At 47.6% G+C, this 17110-nt stretch overlaps 1 protein-coding gene across 15 annotated transcripts in view; it reads right to left on the bottom strand.

The window, feature by feature from the left end:
- The window catches only part of SLC4A4 (solute carrier family 4 member 4), a 215152-nt gene that overhangs the window by 58335 nt on the left and 139707 nt on the right, over window positions 1-17110 (bottom strand). For all 15 annotated transcript variants that reach the window (XM_054202257.1, XM_054202265.1, XM_054202259.1 and 12 more), the window contains one exon: window positions 8539-8615. In XM_054202257.1, coding sequence (XP_054058232.1) covers window positions 8539-8615 — 77 coding nt within the window. The remainder of the gene's footprint in view (window positions 1-8538; window positions 8616-17110) is intronic.

A 17110-nucleotide genomic window follows, 5' to 3' on the forward strand; every position in this document is an offset into this window, starting at 1 on the left:
AATCCGCCCCTGTCTCTCCCTTGTTCTGCATCTGTTCACCTATATGTTTAAGATTACCTGCCCATAAATTATCCCATGAATGCTGAGCTCAAGGGATACCTCCATCTCTCCGCGCTTCGTCTATGCACGGAACTCCACAACCCAGGAACGCTGTAGAGGTGCGGGGAGAAACGAGACCAGCTAAACCGCTCTCTGCATCGAGAAAAAAAAAGGCCAAAATAAATGAAATTCCAGTTTACCGAACTTCCTAGAAACCTTTCCTTTCCTTCAGAAGGGTGGCAGTGGCCTGTACTGGAAGACGGTCATTTTTCCCTGAGCACCGTGGAGTGAAAGTAGGTCATCCAGGCTGACAGACCTAAAAATTAGGACTGGCTGCTTGTGACTGTGGAGATGAGACGTTGTCCAAACGGGAAAAGCGGCGACTCCCTCCCACCGTTCATCACCGGCCTGCACTCTGAAGAGTGGGATCCCACCAGCACCCTCCCCGTCCACGGCTCCCCCAGCAAAGGCCGGAGGGTTCCTCTCAAGGCGGCCGGCTTCTTTTCAAACTTTGGAGCTGGCTTTGGCACAGATTCCCTGTTGATATGGAAACACCGGTTTGAATAAACACTGGGCACCCCACAACAAATAAGGAGGGGTTTGTGCCTCTCCCCGACTGACCATTTTCATTCAGAGCCCATTTTTGTCCCATGCACAAGCCCTTCGAAAGCGGAGATAGCGCCAGGTCTGTAAACGCCCCTTACATCACCATATATTCATTTTCTAGATGCTGTTGCATCAGCTCAGTAATAACCGGTCCCTGATAAAACAGATTTTCTTTAAACGTCCCCTTTCTTTTACATCTGGACCATTAAAAACTCCTAGCGATTCAGCCACTGGGAGCTGCCAAGGACATTTTAACAGAGCACGGCCAAAGGATTTCTCACGGGAGGAGGGACCGAAGCGGGAACGGCAGCGGGAACTTCCCCAGCTTCCTTCGGTCCCCTCGCACCACGGCAATGAAGGGACTAGTAAAGGCTGTACTTGACTCTTCTCAATCACTTTCATTCACAGATAAAGCTAAAAAAGTGATTTGAAATATTTTCAAGTTATTCAGACTGCACGAATCAAGGGCCAACTTACGATCCCAGCTCTACCACCATAAATGACAAACCGTCCCCTGGGCATCGCCAAGAGGATTAAAACCTTGTCGTCCCCAAAAGGCTCCTCAGACTGAGAAGGGACGTGGCCGCAGGCACGGTTTGGTTCAAGATGTCTTGCACAGGACAGGCAGGGTGAAACTCCAAGCCGCGCTGCCAAAGGAGAGCTCAGCCCAACCACGGTGTAAGTCATACGAAGCATACGCAAGGTCACTAATATTTCCACAGATTAATCATGCGGGGACGCTTTTATAAACATTCTCCTGAAGCTACTTGTGACTCAGATCCTGCAACTACAGGCCAGCACGTGGCAGCACAGTTCGAAACTGGCTAGAAAGCTGAAAACCGCACAGAAAATCACAGAATCATAGAACAGTTTGGGTTGGAAGGGACCTTAGAGATCATCTAGTTCCAACCCAACCTGCCCTATCTTGATGTGCGCTGAACACAAGAGAGAATGGAAAAGTCACACCAGAAAAACACTCCGGCGGCACGGGGCAAATGGCTGTTGTTATCTGCACCAGAAGAACGGATGGTGGAGAGCTGGGCAACCAGGAGCACAAAGCCAACCTTCCCGAGGTAGCATAACCCACACGTGGAATTTTTACTCGTGTAGCCACATCAGGTCGTGTGGAAAAACCCCAATCTCTTGTCGTACACAGCTCATAGCAGCAGAAGGATGACTTCTCGTCAGTACCGGTCACCCACGTAGGGGGTTCCAGGAGGTCCAGGCTGTGAGACCTGCACTGGCAATCCCTGTGACCTGCAGACGAGCCTTTAATGAAAAGAAAATCAGACAGGAGCATGGGATGCCACCAGCAACAAAGAGTGAAGGTTGGGGTGCCCTGCACAGACAAATTGCTGCCGTCGCCCAGTGCTCTCCTTCCACCCTCCAGGACAAAAGGCAAGTGGCAGGAGTTCAGATGAGAGCAATCCAAACTGGGAAGGGGCCGAGAGACACAAGTAGATCAGAAAAGCTTGTTTGCATTAAATACAGAGAAGATGTACAACTTGGCTAAGATGCACCTAAACTTGGCTAAGACGCACCTAAACCAGCAGAAGCGTTAGATCTTTTCCAACTCCATCTGGTTGGACGACCTACATGCACACACACGTGTACCTCCCCCTCGCCCTCTCCAGGTTTGCTGGAGAGCCCACCAGGAACACCTGCTTTTTCTGCCCCCATCTCTGCTGTGGACCAGAGCAGGGTCAACCACGGGGATGTCTTTTTTGACAGCTTGAGAAACCTTTGTTAGGTCTTTCAGTTTGGCGTTATTCAAGATGGTGTTAGAGGAAAAACTTGAGCAAACGGCTCAGCCTTCAAGAGCTGGAGGAATTGTCCTGCCGTGAGAAGTCCTGGTCTTTCAAACACCACTCCAGTACCAGTGATGTATCTGTCAACAGAGAGCTCAGAGCCCAGGAAGCCTCCACGCCGATTTATTAATTGGAAAACAGAAAAGAAAAATAAATTGTCCAAAAGCGCCGCTGCTGGTCTATCTAGATGCAAATGACCAGTCCCTTAACTGCAGCCAACACCTCATAAAATGAGACAAATGAAGGCAAATCACTTCTCTGCACCGCTACCTCAGCAGCGGTGTTCTGCCAACACAAACACAACGAAAGGGAACACACCTCCCCTCCCCTAATTATCCTTATAAACTGCCGAAACATCAAACAAGCCCAAAGCAAAACCATGATAAACCAGCAAAATTCGGTGGCCTTTAATGCAGCTATTTATCGGCAGAGCGGTTTGGGTCAGGGCCCTGGCGTCTTCTGCGAGACACTGGGGATGCCCAACCAGTCCCTTTTGCCATCCCAGTGTAAACCAGTACAATGAACGAAGCCGTCACGGCAGAGAGGAGCCGGCTTGTGCAAATTATCTGACTTGAATATCGATAAATAATCGGCTCCTAACCAGGCAGAGCTGTCTGGGTGCTCAGCGCTGCTGGGAGACGGGAGAGGGGCAGGAGGAATCAATCAAAAGCCTTTTCTTTAGCTCCGGGACAACCTTCCCACACAGGCTGGAGGGGGAAAGGGAAGATTTCCTTCGGAGCTCCCCTTCTTTATTCAGTTTATTGAGCGTGGCAGTGAAAAGGGGAACAAAGTCTCTCTTTCCCTCTTCACTTCTTCCCCCACAAACCTTGGCCTCTTGTAGACATCAATAAACAGCCTGTTAGTGCTTTTTATCCCACGAGCTCAGCTGGGATCGTCCCTTTGGTGACCGTCAGCAGATCCCAATGCCCCAAAATAACGTGATAAGAGTAAATCAAGGCTGAGAGGTCTCTTGGAGGAAATGCTTTTGCTCAACCAGCCATCCCGGCTCGCTGCTGCCTGCGGATCCTCTCTATAGCCTGTTCTACACCGGCAAACCCTGTACCGACAGCAAAGTTTTGGTGTCCATAAACTGCGCTGCCATCGACTGTATCCGACTCTGCGCTATCAAAATAAACAACAAACCACTGCCTTAGTAACTTCCCTTTCCACAGACCACCAGGCATGACGACCAGCCTCCCGTCCGAGGCAGGGGGGCACCGTCTTTTGTCTGCTGCGGGCCCACGGGAGCCGAATCAATAGTATTGGTGCAACTTTTGTGATGAGTAATCCCGCAGTTAAAAGATTTTCCGCAAACTCCGCATTTTGGTAATTGGCCCTTCCTCTTCTTTCAGCTTTACAATCATTTGCTTCCCATAAATTAAAGGGGGAAAAGAGTAACACGACATCTTTAATTTAGCAGACATCCCAACCTTACAAATAACCCAGGACTTTATTACTTTCAGATTTCCACATCTTTTTATGATTTCACCCCATCTTGTTCTGATGGCAAAATTATTTCATCCGGTCTCAAACATAAGGAAGAGAATTCCACCCTTCCTCTCTCAGGGATGGCTCTTTGCCCTGGAGTTTAGGAAACGGGCACCACTTTTTCGGCTGGTCCTTCGGAAAATGCCTGAGCGTCCTCTGTTCTTTCCCAACTCCAGCTTTTTCCAAGAGGGATTCTAAGTTCCTTTTCTTTGTGAAAGAGCTTAATGGTCACCCAGTAAGAAGATTAACTCTGAAAAGTGTATTAAGAAGGCAAAGAGTATGAGAAAAACAAAACAAAAGCAAGATCAAAGCAAATCCAAAGTAAGGATAAAACCAGCCCTTCCCTAAGGGTCGAGGACGCAGCCTCGCAATCCTTAATACAGGTAAAGCTCAGAGATATCTATGATTTTACTAACACCGTATCTCTTGTTATTACCGCTTGTTGTACTCATGTCAGCGTGCCTTGGGACGACCACAAACATTGTCCCTCATCCTCAGTGCTGTCTGTCTTCTAACTCATCTTTGCAATCTGCGAGAACGCCACCGAGCTGGACGGGGACATCTGACCAGGTCCTGCGTCCCTGTAGCGAAGCAAAGCCCCGCTCCTCGTTACACAGTCACGGGAAAGCTGAGGATTCTTGTCTTCCCTCGCTCCTCTTGATCCCTTACTGTCCCTCTGTCCAACTGTCCCACCTCCACCGCACGTTCCCCTTTGAACATCGGCGTCCTGCCTGATTTCTCCGCAGGGCAGGACAAAGAAGACCCTTGCAAACCTCAGGGAGGGCATCGTCTGGGAGGATTCTCCAACAGATCTCTAGGGAAAACCTAAGCACGTCCAGTGCTCTCTAGTACCCCCCACCGCCATGCCCTCGGTGAGACCTCAAGCAATTTTAGCACCTCTCCACCCTGCTGTGACAGAAGCACCCACCTCACCCAGGTGCTGCCGTGGCACAGGTGTCAATGCATAAATGCATCTGTCCTAGCTGAAGCCTCTCCAGAGTTTGTCTACGTTGGCAGGGCTTCTTCTGTAGATAGCGAGGCAATTGTCCAAGAGGCAACCAGCCCACCTGAAACCTGAACCCCCTCTGCAATTCCAGCTCTCCCCAGAGACTGAAAAATAAGCCCAGGAGACCGGGCTCGACATCAGGCACCTCAAAGAAGTGCCTATGTTTGGAGGGATCAGTCTGGGCTTTCACCTTTGTCGCTGAGGTCCCAGCTGCTTACTGCTCCTTAATTGGATTATCTAAATAAAACAACCACAGCCAGAGCCACCTGAAAGCAGGCTGGCCCAGGTGACCACGCTCAAGCACGGTTGCCAGTAACAGCTCCAAGAGGAGAGAGAAGTGGCCAAGCGTATTAGATAACACGCCAACACATGCCACTCTTCTGCACGGAGCCTTCCCCCTGCCAGAGTGTCCTCTTCTGACCTCTTCCAGGTTCCTTTTCCTGCCTCTAACCTCAAAGGCTATCCTTGGAAACCACCAGTTGTTGCATACATGGAGTTGAATGGAAAAATTCAGTGCTCACTGGGGGTGAGGCAACCCCGGTGTGCCAAGAGATCTGCTCCTGGTGTGGCTCCACAGAGAACGACCCCAAAAAACAAAGAATTACCAGCGTCGGACAATGGGAGACGCCAGTTTTCAACCTGCACCTTACAACACAAAGAGGGAAGGAGCAGGGAAGGTGCAGGTGATGCTCAGACCCACCTGCTTTTCCAAAAGTATATGAGGGAACTGTTGCTACGCAGAGACAGAGCATCTCCGGATGGAGAAAGTTAAATCTCATGGGGCTGGAGGCTGCTGGTTGGGTAAGAAGACTTTCCAAGGTAGGCTCAAAGTACTGGAAGGTACGGCTGCTTCGAAATGTCACAGCTGCTCCCAGCTAGATGAGCGCACAGGGCAAGGGCTGTCCTACGGCATTGTCCTGTGTCCCTCTCCACGTTGTCATGTGGGTGACAATGACAAAACCCACCCCACCAACCTAAAAAATGGAGGGCTTGAGGTCATACTGCAACTACAAAGGACTGGCCACCAGCACTGCCTCCATGAAGAGAAAGAGATGGAGACAGCAACAATAAGAGTTGGAAGAGAGAGCATCCAGAACCTCTACGTTAATTTTACTGAGGTGTCTTTCTGCTCACTAAGAGCCTACTGAAACACACATTAAAGGAGTACTCTGGCTATAATACCACTACATTGCTAACTGCACCATTCCAATTAGCGGTATACAATCATGGAATCACAGAATCGCCTGGGTTGGAAGGGACCTTGCAGCTCATCTAGTCCAACCATCAACCTAACACTGACAAAAACCATCACTAAACCCCATCTCTAAGCACCACGTCTGCCTGTCTTTTAAACACCTCCGGGGATGGTGCCTCAACCACTTCCCTGGGCAGCCTGTAAAGGTTGCAGGACTGAAAATTAAGGATGTAGCTAGGCAAGAAATTTTTTGAAGGTATACAGAAGTTTGCTCAAAGCCTTTCTTCCTTTAACTCTCCTTTATCTTAGCAAAAATAGCGATCGATGAAAGAGCTTAGGTCCCAGTCCTGCTCCAAGGAACTGTTATAAACTGATTTCAACCTGTCGCAGCTCTTATTTGAGCTTATTACACACAAATAAATGAAAGCGGGAATAGCCTCTTTCTCCAGGAGACTCATACCTCGCTATATGGCCTCGTTAATTGTCAACCTTCCAGACGGGACACCAAAATAATGAAAGCCAGCCACGCTGCTGTCAAGGCAAGGAAATCTCTTCTCTTTCCAGCTCCTGTTGTCAAAACGTGACGGACTATTCCCTTGCCTCCGGTACGGTGCGCAAAGTTCTGCTCCAGAAAGTTGCCAGGCATGGCCACAATTTCACAAACTTCATCAAGACCGGAGTTTCAGTCAATCGGTAACGAAAACTGAGATGTAAGGTGATTTCTCAGGCCTGCTTTGAAAGGCGACCAGTACAAGGGTTCCATTGTGCAGAGTTCATCAGCAGGACACGGGCTAATTAACTAAGCGGCTTTTTGGAACTAGTTAGTTTGCAAGTAACGGTTTTCACTACAAACAGACAAGCATTATCTACGTTATAAGGTAAAGACTCTGGAGCGCGCATCCAAACTGGATTTATCAACAGATTGCACTATTAGCAATACCAAAACATCTATTTTTATATGCAATTCTACACAAAAAGTCTATTGTCTGTATGTGTCCGGAGACATTTCAGCGGGGGGGGTGGGGGGGGCAATTCAGGCTGTTTGCACTACTGAGATCTACAGAGCCTGCTACAGCATTCAGACCTAGTTTTCTGCTAGTCTGTAAGACCCCAATTATAACGTGATTAAAAAAAACAAAACATAGTCTTTCCAATGAACAAAAAGCTATTTTACAATCCTACTCTTTCCCCAGGTGTGGCTGCATATATTAAAGGAAACAGATATTTGGCAAAACCAACCAATATAGATGTATGCTACAACTTTGAATGACACGGAGCTCAATGGAAAACACGTTGCCCCCCCTCCCTTTTCTGTGAAAGTACGTTTATTTACGTAAATACATATTTCTTTTTGAAATCTTTAATTACTCTGAACTCACTTTTCTATATTGATTATGTTGCTGTGCCCCTTTAAGGCAGAACCGCGCTCAGAGAAGATCGCGACCAGCCACCACTGGAAGGACTCGAGTCATTCTCAGCTGGCCAGCATTTACTGCGTTACCCAAATCGTTTTCCCAAGTAACTCTCATTTGCATTCAGAATAACTAGACTAGAGAAAACTGAAAGACACAGGGGAAAAAAAAAAAAAAAAAAAAGATTCTCCGAAAGAAACAGTCACGCTTTGAGAATAACCCACTTTTTGAACCAAGACAAAGGTTTTTTGAAATTTGCACAGAGACCTTATTCAGCCACCAGTTTTCTAAGAGTTGAAATAAACTCACTCTTACCCGTCAGACTCTTCAGCCCTCAGAAAGGACGAGAACACGCACAAAGGCAGCCCATACGATATACCGCAAACATTGCCCTAGTCTAAGAACTCGATTAAATTCTCAGAGACTTGGCACTGAAGGCCAATTTTAAGTTAATTACTCATCTCCATTTTGGAGCTGCCCTTCCACGGTTTCCTGTCTCCGCAGTTGCCGTTCAGAAGCGATGGAAAGGGTTGCTCCGGGTGAGGTAGCATCTTCTGCTCCACCAGCTGCTGTGGCGGGGACACCTTCCCCTGCATGCTCCTCATCTGCCCCATGGCCCTTGCGGACACACGCCCTGGGGTGCTGCAGGACCTTACTCCTCTGCAGGTCCTCGCTGTAACCCCTGAAGACCCTCTTCTCAGCAGGAAGAGGATCCAAAACACATCAAATCTGGATATTTTCCCTTCTTTCTCATGGGTAACAGCAAGATGTCATGTACACGGTGTCACCTGCTTCAGGCCTCGCCAGAGTTTAACCTGCTGTTTTCAAGAGCTGATGCTCACAAAGTGGGGGATCAATCACGGGACTCGGAAATACTCTACTCACCTTGTTCACCCTCTTCTTCTCCTTCCGTTTTATGGTATTCCCCAACATGCAGCTCCTAACTGTACACATCACCAAGCGGAGTCTGAGGCTAAAGCTTACCTGATCTTTCTCGGGCTTGTCAGAGATGTCGTTCAGACTGGTGGAAGTCAGGTTTCTGTGAGTCATGGCTGGGCTGCCTGTAAGAACAATGTCGACACCAATTAAAGCGCCCGTTTCGCCCCGGCCAGAAAAACACAGAGGCTCAGGCTACAGCAACACCCTTCCTTGCACAAGGGAGGTCGATGTGGGGAATTTAGGACCCTGACAGGCTGCTTTCTGTGACTTTACGTGGCACATGGGATAGGAAGATGCTAACGCCTCGTCATCTCTGACCCACAGCGTTCCCACGACTCCTAGGACAGCAAAAGAACCTAAAGACTTTCCATAATTCCTGCCTGCGGAAGAAAAAGCAAAGCAGCAAGAGGCTGCCGACCCTGATGCTGCTGGGTCGCGTTGGACCCAGTCACAAACCCATCCCTCAACAGGGCTGGGACCTTGGTGGTCACTCTGGCCTGCCAACCCCTTGCCTTAGCTCTCCGATGAAGATGGCATCTGCCCTGAGTTCCTCAGCATCCCAGATTTTGGTGGGCAGCTCACGCAGCGAGGGAGGCTGGCAGCTCCTGGTCCTTCAAAACAGCCAATAATGAAAAATTACCTTTCTTCAAGTAAGCTCATTAACTAAGCTCATGAACCTTAGGCATTTTATGGATTAAAACAACGTGTACACCACACTGATAGGCCAAAAGCCACCAATTCCTCACACCAGACAGCCCCAAGAGATGAAGAACACCCCTGAGAGATGAAGAACGCCCCCAGAGACAAAGAGCTGAAGCAGTTCACCTCCAGTTCTTCTTCAAAGACAACTGCTCGTCGGTAATCCTGACACGCTGGCAGCCAAACACCGCAAACCACCACAAATAGTCAGGAGCTGCTTGCTCCCTCATGGACTACTTATCCTACTCATTCTTGCGTTCTCGGAGACCAGCAGAACATATGGAAACAGTTCTACACAACTTGGAAAAAAGCCCCATGATTTCAGGGTTCAGCTCTACAATCCCAGCATCTGTAGTTAAAACTGAAGAAACCCAGAAACAGGCATCATTGTAGAAGAAGAAAGATAATTTAATTAAAAAAAAAAAAAAAAAAAAAGACTTCTGGGGTGGACAGAGTATCATAAACCACAGCAGGCAGTATGCATTTTCTTCTGAAATTTCCCCATCCCTTCTCACCCACGCTCGCAGGAACCAGAAGCACAGCAACAGGAGCTGCTATCACAGAGTTTCTGTCCCTGAATGTTAACTGCAAAGACAGAGAATACTCAAAAAGAGACGGCACTCATGCATTTCCCAACTTAGCCTATGTTTTGAGACAATATTGATTAAATTTATGCTTCGATATGCATACCGAAATGACCGTCCAAGTTTTCAGTGTTCATCAGCTCCCAGTGCAAACAAGGTCTATAATAAATCAGCATACCCAGAAAAATAAAGAATGAAAAAAAATTAAAAAAAAAAAAAGAAAAAAAAAGAAAGAAAGAAAGAAAGAAAGAAAGAAAAAAAAAAGGAGTGAGAAGAAAAAGATCTGGACTCCCAGAGTTGGGTTTTCTTTCCAATATATTCCGCAGATGTGGAGACAGACTTCAAGCATTCTTTATGATCCAGGTGGAATCACAATACACCTGCTGTGTGTTATTGCCACATTCCGGAACTTCAACACAGCAAAAGCCAAGCACAATTAGATAAATTAGATACTATAAAAGGGGGATCCCCAGCTTTTCCTCTTCCTGCTGTTATTGCGAGCCAGATTTAAGACCCCACTTGCCTCTACAAAGTTTTTACCAATATTTTTTACCAATAAGTTTACTCATAGAGTGAGAAATGCCACTTGGAAGCCTACCTATATTAGTAACCCTTCTCTTAATTAATTATTAGCAAGCCAGACTTAGAAACGTCTATAAATTTTGGTGGAATGTTTGATATCAACCTGTAGGCAGGAAATAAACACATAAAGAAAAGAGGAAAAAAGTGATCAAAGCTGCTGACCGATGTTGAGTCTGCTACATGGCGTAGACATTGCCTTGTTCGTAACACCTTCTGTGATGCGACTATTTAATAAATACTTCTATTTGGTAAAAAGCAAAGCTGGACAAAAAAAAAAAATCAAAATAAACCCAGGTTATCCCGAAGCCTATTACTGAAACCCAGGGCTCCTTTTTCTTGCATGGTGCAATTAATTATCTTTTAAAGGTTGCACCGACAGTGCCAATTCTGGGAAATCTTTGACGAGTATATAACGCACCCATAAATTAAAATGAAAGATTGAAGCTCGCTGCGGAGGTATGCATGGCTGCTTTGCAAATCTGAGCCAACAATATCAAATAAGGAATCAGAGAAGCACTTTCTTTAAAAATGCGAAGCTTGTTCAGGCCGATAATTGGTGTCACGCAGCTCGATGAGTCAAAGCAAAGTTTCTATCAGTTTCTAACACCTGAGCGCTACCCCGTGAGGGAAATTAAACACGAAAGTCTTGGGCAGAGATGAAGAGATCTGGAGAAGTTCCAAGACCCGCAGTGACGGGGACACTGGTGGGCCGCTCTCAGGACTGGGCATCCCACGCTGCCCAAAGCCACTCGTGGGTTTGGGAGAGCCGCTCTTCTGCTGCGCACGGCGAGATGGCACCGCGGAGATTGAACTCCTCTTGTTCAAGCCCTACCACGAGGGCCCTGAGTCCTGGCATGGCTAATGACTCCATCCGAGAGGGAAGAAAGTATGGCTTCCAAAAACCTTTGAGCAAGGGTAGAAAATACTAATGATTTTATTTTATAGAGTCATTCAATGGTGTTTCAATGCACTTTATTCAGAAGAGCTGCGCTATGCAGCCGTAGAGAAAGGCATCTGCTGAAGGTATCCCTTAATTTTCTGCAGACTGCTTTGGTGGTTTTCCAAATTTCTAGGTCTATTTTTGTTTATTAGATGCCCAAGGCTCAATGATCCTTAGGAGATAACTCTCCTTCTTTCTATATGTCATGGAAGTGGCTAATGACTTTATCGCCTCTTGCTAGCAGGCTCTTTCTCGCAGCATAGGCAACATAACCACATCAAACTCACAGCAGCTCTTCTCACGGCACCTCCTATTTAATCCTGACTTGGACAGACCCACGTGCCAAAACACGTGCCTGCCTTTTCCAGTTGAACCCCTTGATTTGGCAAATACCGTGCCTCCCTACCAACATAACCTTGACTACAGAATGACTGTTCTGCCCTCAGGTTTGGTGTCTGTGCATCTCAGCTTTTGAAGGCGCCTTACAAGGTCCTCAAGTTCAGACCAGCCCCACTCAGTACTGACTCTGACGATCTCTAGACCAGCCTGGAAACCACAAGCTTCACCTTTTACCAGCTTTGCTGACCTAAGGAACTTGAGAGTATCCCAGCCTGCATTTAGAAGTTTTCCCCAAACTCCTGAATTTATCTTGGCTGCCAAACAAAGTCACTAACAGAAAAATGCTGCTAGAAATGCAAGATGCAACACGTGCAACGTTGGCTCAAAAGCCATTTGGCTTTGTGGACGTTGTGGCCCAAATCTGTACAGCCTAAATCCCTTCTGACTCAGGTTCCTAATGGTTGTGCACCTTTGAAGGCCCAAAACCAGGAAGGACGTGTCCAATACTCATTTTGTAAATGTTCGTATAACAATCCTGCTCATAAGAGCAGCTCTCTGCAGCAGACTCAACCATTGGGAGGTTACGGCGACCCAAGGTAATCCCAGTCTCTGGGGTAAGCCCAGAAACAGCACTTCTGGGGAAGACCTGAAAGAGGGGAAAAAGCCAACCGTGAAAAACTGGGAGTCCTTGGGTGAGCAGCTTCTCTGAATCGAGAGGAACCATGGGGGCAGAAGGACACAAGAAGCCTCCCAGCCTCTCCGAGCCCTGAGCAAACCAGCGGAGTGAGAAGTTCCTCAGCACACAATGTTCACCCGTAGGCAGTTTGCTAACTAAGAATCATTTCCTGATTCAGGTCTAATTTACATCACTATCTCTCTCTGGCAAAGGCGACGCGATCCTCTCCTTGGCCGTGCTGGTGCAGACAGTCCCAACCCCTCCACGGTATTACCTCATCCTACTAACAGACTCGATAGTCATCTTTCACGGGGAATATCCTGAAATTCAGATTTCTGTAGGTCGCTACGGCCTATAAGGAACGCCTCTGTGCCATCGGTGCACTAAGCGGTGCCTTGCTGGAGGAACAGCTCGCTCCTCCACCACCAGCAAGGCTGCTGGTGACTAATGTTCTACAAAGGATCATCGGAGAGAAGCGGGGCCAGAGAGAAGTCCAGCTCATCACCGAGAGATAAAGCTGGCGGTCTACAAAGGATCATCGGAGAGAAGCGGGGCCAGAGAAAAGTCCAGCTCATCACCGAGAGATAAAGCTGGCGGGGCCGGCTCGCTGTGTGACAAAGGGAGCATATTTTTGTATTTAATTTATATGGAAATTAAAATTTTTAAGCTCTTTGCATTTGTAATGCTGCATTGGTAGCAAAACTCATGAAGCCCTTTGAAGAGCCAGACAGATGGCGGAAATCCCTCCGGTTGGCGTAGGAGGGGACCACCGTCTGAGGGGGAGCGCAGGCTGACCTACCTGTTTCATCCCAGATGAAGAAAAAAAACCAAAGTAAACCATAAAATTGCCTGGGTCAAAAGGGACGTTTCAGATCATCGTGTCCAACCATCAACCTAACGCTGACAAAACCACCACTAACCCACGTCCCTCAGCACCACGTCTGCCCGTCTTTTAAATACCTCCAGGGATGGCGACTCCATCGTTTCCCTGGGCAGCCTGTTCCAATGCTTGACAACCTTTTCAGCGTAGAAATTTTTCCTAATATCCAATCCGAGTGAAACAGAGCAGCGGGAGGCGATAGTGTGGGTAACACGGACAGCCGGAGCAGCAGCCATTCCGCAGGCGTCCCAGTGTTAATGCAGCAGCAAGCGTTAGAGGTGGGAATCCCCCGTTGTCTCCTCTGCTGTCCCCCAGCCCGCCCGCCCTCCCGTCCGTCCCCTGCCCACACTTACTGAGCCATCCCACGCTGGGGCTGCGCTGCACTCCCATCTCATCATCCAGGGTGCGGGTGGCCAGGCAGGGCACGGAGCTCTCGAGTGGGCTGCGTGCTTGTGCGGCGCAAGCGGGAGACGGGAGCGGCAGCCAAGAGGAGGAAGAGAGCAAAGTTGAAAAAGTCAAAGGAAAAAAAGGAAAAGAAAAAAAAAAGAAGAAGAAGAAAAAAAAAAAAAGGCCAGAACGAAATGCTCAAGCAATCGCACAAGCAAGCCGGGTAGGAGACAGGGTGTTTGAACAGTCGCGGCAACACACAAATGAATTGATCGGGGACCAAAGTGGGAAGCCCATTCATTTGGAGCACATCTCCTCCGTAGCTCCACCCTTCCGTGACCAGCTGGCAGGTCTGGAGCCAGCTTCCCAGCCCTGCTGTCTAAAATTCAGGCATTTTAGAAGCAGATTTCAAGCAACCGAGTAAGGCAGGTGAGTGCCAGTGGTGCTGAGCCGTCCCCAGCCGTGGTGCGGACGGGGAGAACGGCAGACACACAGCACTCCTGTAAGAAAATATAAATCAGGTCACTTCCCTGTAGGAGCCAACTTGGAGCATCCTGACCATGTACGTAGCCAGGCACACCAATTCGGGCTTGGAAATGTGTGCTTCAAAGAAGGCAAACACCTAAATACATGTCGGGGGTGTTTTCAAGCGTCCCTTGAAAACATCTCATTTCTGCCTTAAACTTCTCTCCTCCTGTTATTCACCTGACCCCATCGTTCAACTCTCAAAAGGGACTGAGGGTGCAATTGGTATGAAAAACAGCTGAATAAAACTAAACTCTAAGTTAGCATAGAAACATTAGAGGAGAAAGTTTTCATCTGTTGCTAGCTATCCTTGTCTCAGAGCATCAGCCAACGTGTTGCAGACGGCCTAAGTGCTATTTTAACCCTTTCCAAATGAAAATAAATAACGTTCATTAAGTGTTCGGGCAGCACAGACACCATCCACACGGTGATGGGTAGCATGCCATTATTGATGCGGTTAAATACTCACACGTAAAGACATCAGAGTTTTCTACAGCCTCAGGTTTAGTACGGTTCAACCACTTCTCTTCCATGTTTTTCCCAAAGGCTCTCACCGGTGTTAAATTACACAAAAGGCTGGCGGGCAGGGAAGCTTTGAAACAAAAATGTCAAAAATGCATAGGAAATGTCACCGCCCAAGCGCTGGTAAACACCGACGAGCCAGTCCTCGGGCACCGGCATGAGGAACAGTGACCACGGTGACCACCGTTCTCATTTTCGAGCGGCAAAGCCCCGCGTTACAACCCAAAGGTGTCCCAGCAGGGCACAGGCTGCCGGAGAGTCGCCAGCCGTACCTTATTTATGGCAGGGCTTCTACCCGCTGCCAGGAAAGGACACAAAGAACTCTTGGAAAGGCAGTCAACAACACAAGACACACGCAAAAGCTGCCCAAAAAACCCTGCAGGAGATCAATTGAAATGTAAAATCCCAATGTCCTCAGTTGAACGCTTCATCCAGCTCAACCTTCCACCAAGAAAAGAAAGGAAAAGGGTGGTGTCTTTCTAAGGGAACGTTGAGTAATTATTTGCTACAGCTTTGTCTGCTCGGCTTTTTGATAATCATCATTTTCCTGCTGAATGGAGAAGGAAAGGAGTGCTTTGATCTATCCTCCTCCATCCGGCGTCACGCAAGAAATTACCACCTTTTGCCCAACTTCTTTCCCAAGAGCAAAAGGATTTCTGAGGAAACATCCTCCCCCACAAGCGTGATGCAAACATCAATCTTTATGACGCAGTGCTGAATAAAAGGCATTCAGCGCACACCTTTGCCGCTCAAAAATGCTGTGTTTCTGCCAATCTGATTGCCTTATCTTTGAATAAGAGCAGTGAAATACAGGATGGGACGGAAGATGCCAGGGCCACCCTGGTGAGGGGCAAGCGGAGACACTCCGGGAGCAGTCACCGCAGCGGGGACACGGGAGGTTCAATCACCCTTTCTTGGCGTGCTGAATTTCTATATGCATTTCACATAACTGCTCAGGGCTCAGCCATCTCAGAAGAAGGGAATAAGAACGTGGCAATAGCCGCAGACTGCAACGCTTTGTAGAGAAATTCACAATAATATGCAACGGAGTGAAAATACACTCATTTTCACAGGCTAAGTCTTAGCTACTTCTTCTTATTTACTTTTTTTCCTCCTTTATGCATAAAGAATATCTTAGGACACATTATTATTGAACATAATACCATAAGGGGAGTCTATACAAGCTTATCATGAAGATAAGGCAGGCATAGAAAATTTTAGAGCCCCTAAGACTTAGTCATTTAAGCTCGATGAAAGCCGCGAGACACAGGCACCTCAATATCTTTGAGAGCCACGGCCCAGAGGATATTTCCAGATTTCAGATCGAACAAATACCCTCGAAGAAATTTGTCATTATTTAATTTGGGTTTTAAGTCTAACTGCCCAGAAAAAAAAAAAAAAAAAAAAAAGGAAAATCATGGGCGAATCCATCCATGCGAATGACATTATGCTAAAGTGTTTCCTCAAGAAATGTTTTTAAGAGTAATTTAATACAATTAGGTACCTATCAGAACCACAGGTTCCAAATCAATTATGATTGCCCAGTAAGGGCCAGTAAGTTGCGTGATATTTTTATACATAACCTGCAGCAGGGCCTGGTGCAGCTTCAGTAGAGATGGTTTCATTAACAACCCTTAACGAACACACAACAGCCGTGTCCATTAAATGAGGAGGGTGCTCTGTCTGTCCATCCCATCGGTGTGTTTTGATGGGTGAACTGGAGAGGAGAAGTGGCCCCTGCTAGAGCGGCAGGAAGGGTCGCTGGAGCAGAAAGCCAAGGCACCGACGTTGTGCGCGGAGGCGAGAAGGAACCGATGAGGGGCTGGTGGCGGCATCAATATTGCATGGAAAGTTTCACCGACGCCGAAATGAAAGGTAGACACTGAAAGGAAATCCCTATCTGGAAAGAAAACCTTCGGAGCTCTCGGGGCTGATGGCACTTTCATTACTGTGATTAGCCATGGTGAGAGACAGCTGCACTCCTGTTGGCCTCATTAAATTTTTACCTGTCTAAAGGACAAACTCTGCCTTTAGAAGCACATGAGAGGCACCCATTGAGCTCCAGGGAGGGTGGTATAATTCCATCAAAACCACTCTGGAGTTACTTTTTCATTACCGTGTAAATAATAAATAACAGCAACAACTATTCATGAAGTATTTCCCTTTGTATCGCCCTCCTTAAGTCTCAAACTGTCGCGGAACATAATGCCTTTTACATTCTCGTAACACATAAACATCCCGGGTGGGGAAACAGAGGCAAAACAACACGACAGGAGCGGCTGATGGTCAGCCAGCGGGCTGAGCAGAGCCAGGGAAGAATTTCTTGAGAAGCAGTCCAATTGAGACAGGACCCTTCAAACAAGAAGAAGAAATGAAGGAAAAACGAAGTCACCCAGGAGTTGAGTAAAGGACACCCTTGGCCATGAAAAATAAGCAGGGGCTGGACCAAGGACTTCAACTGTGTATCGTTTACCTTCAAACTT

Source organism: Rissa tridactyla, chromosome 5 (genome assembly GCF_028500815.1).
Source record: "Rissa tridactyla isolate bRisTri1 chromosome 5, bRisTri1.patW.cur.20221130, whole genome shotgun sequence".
Taxonomy (NCBI): Eukaryota; Metazoa; Chordata; class Aves; order Charadriiformes; family Laridae; genus Rissa; species Rissa tridactyla.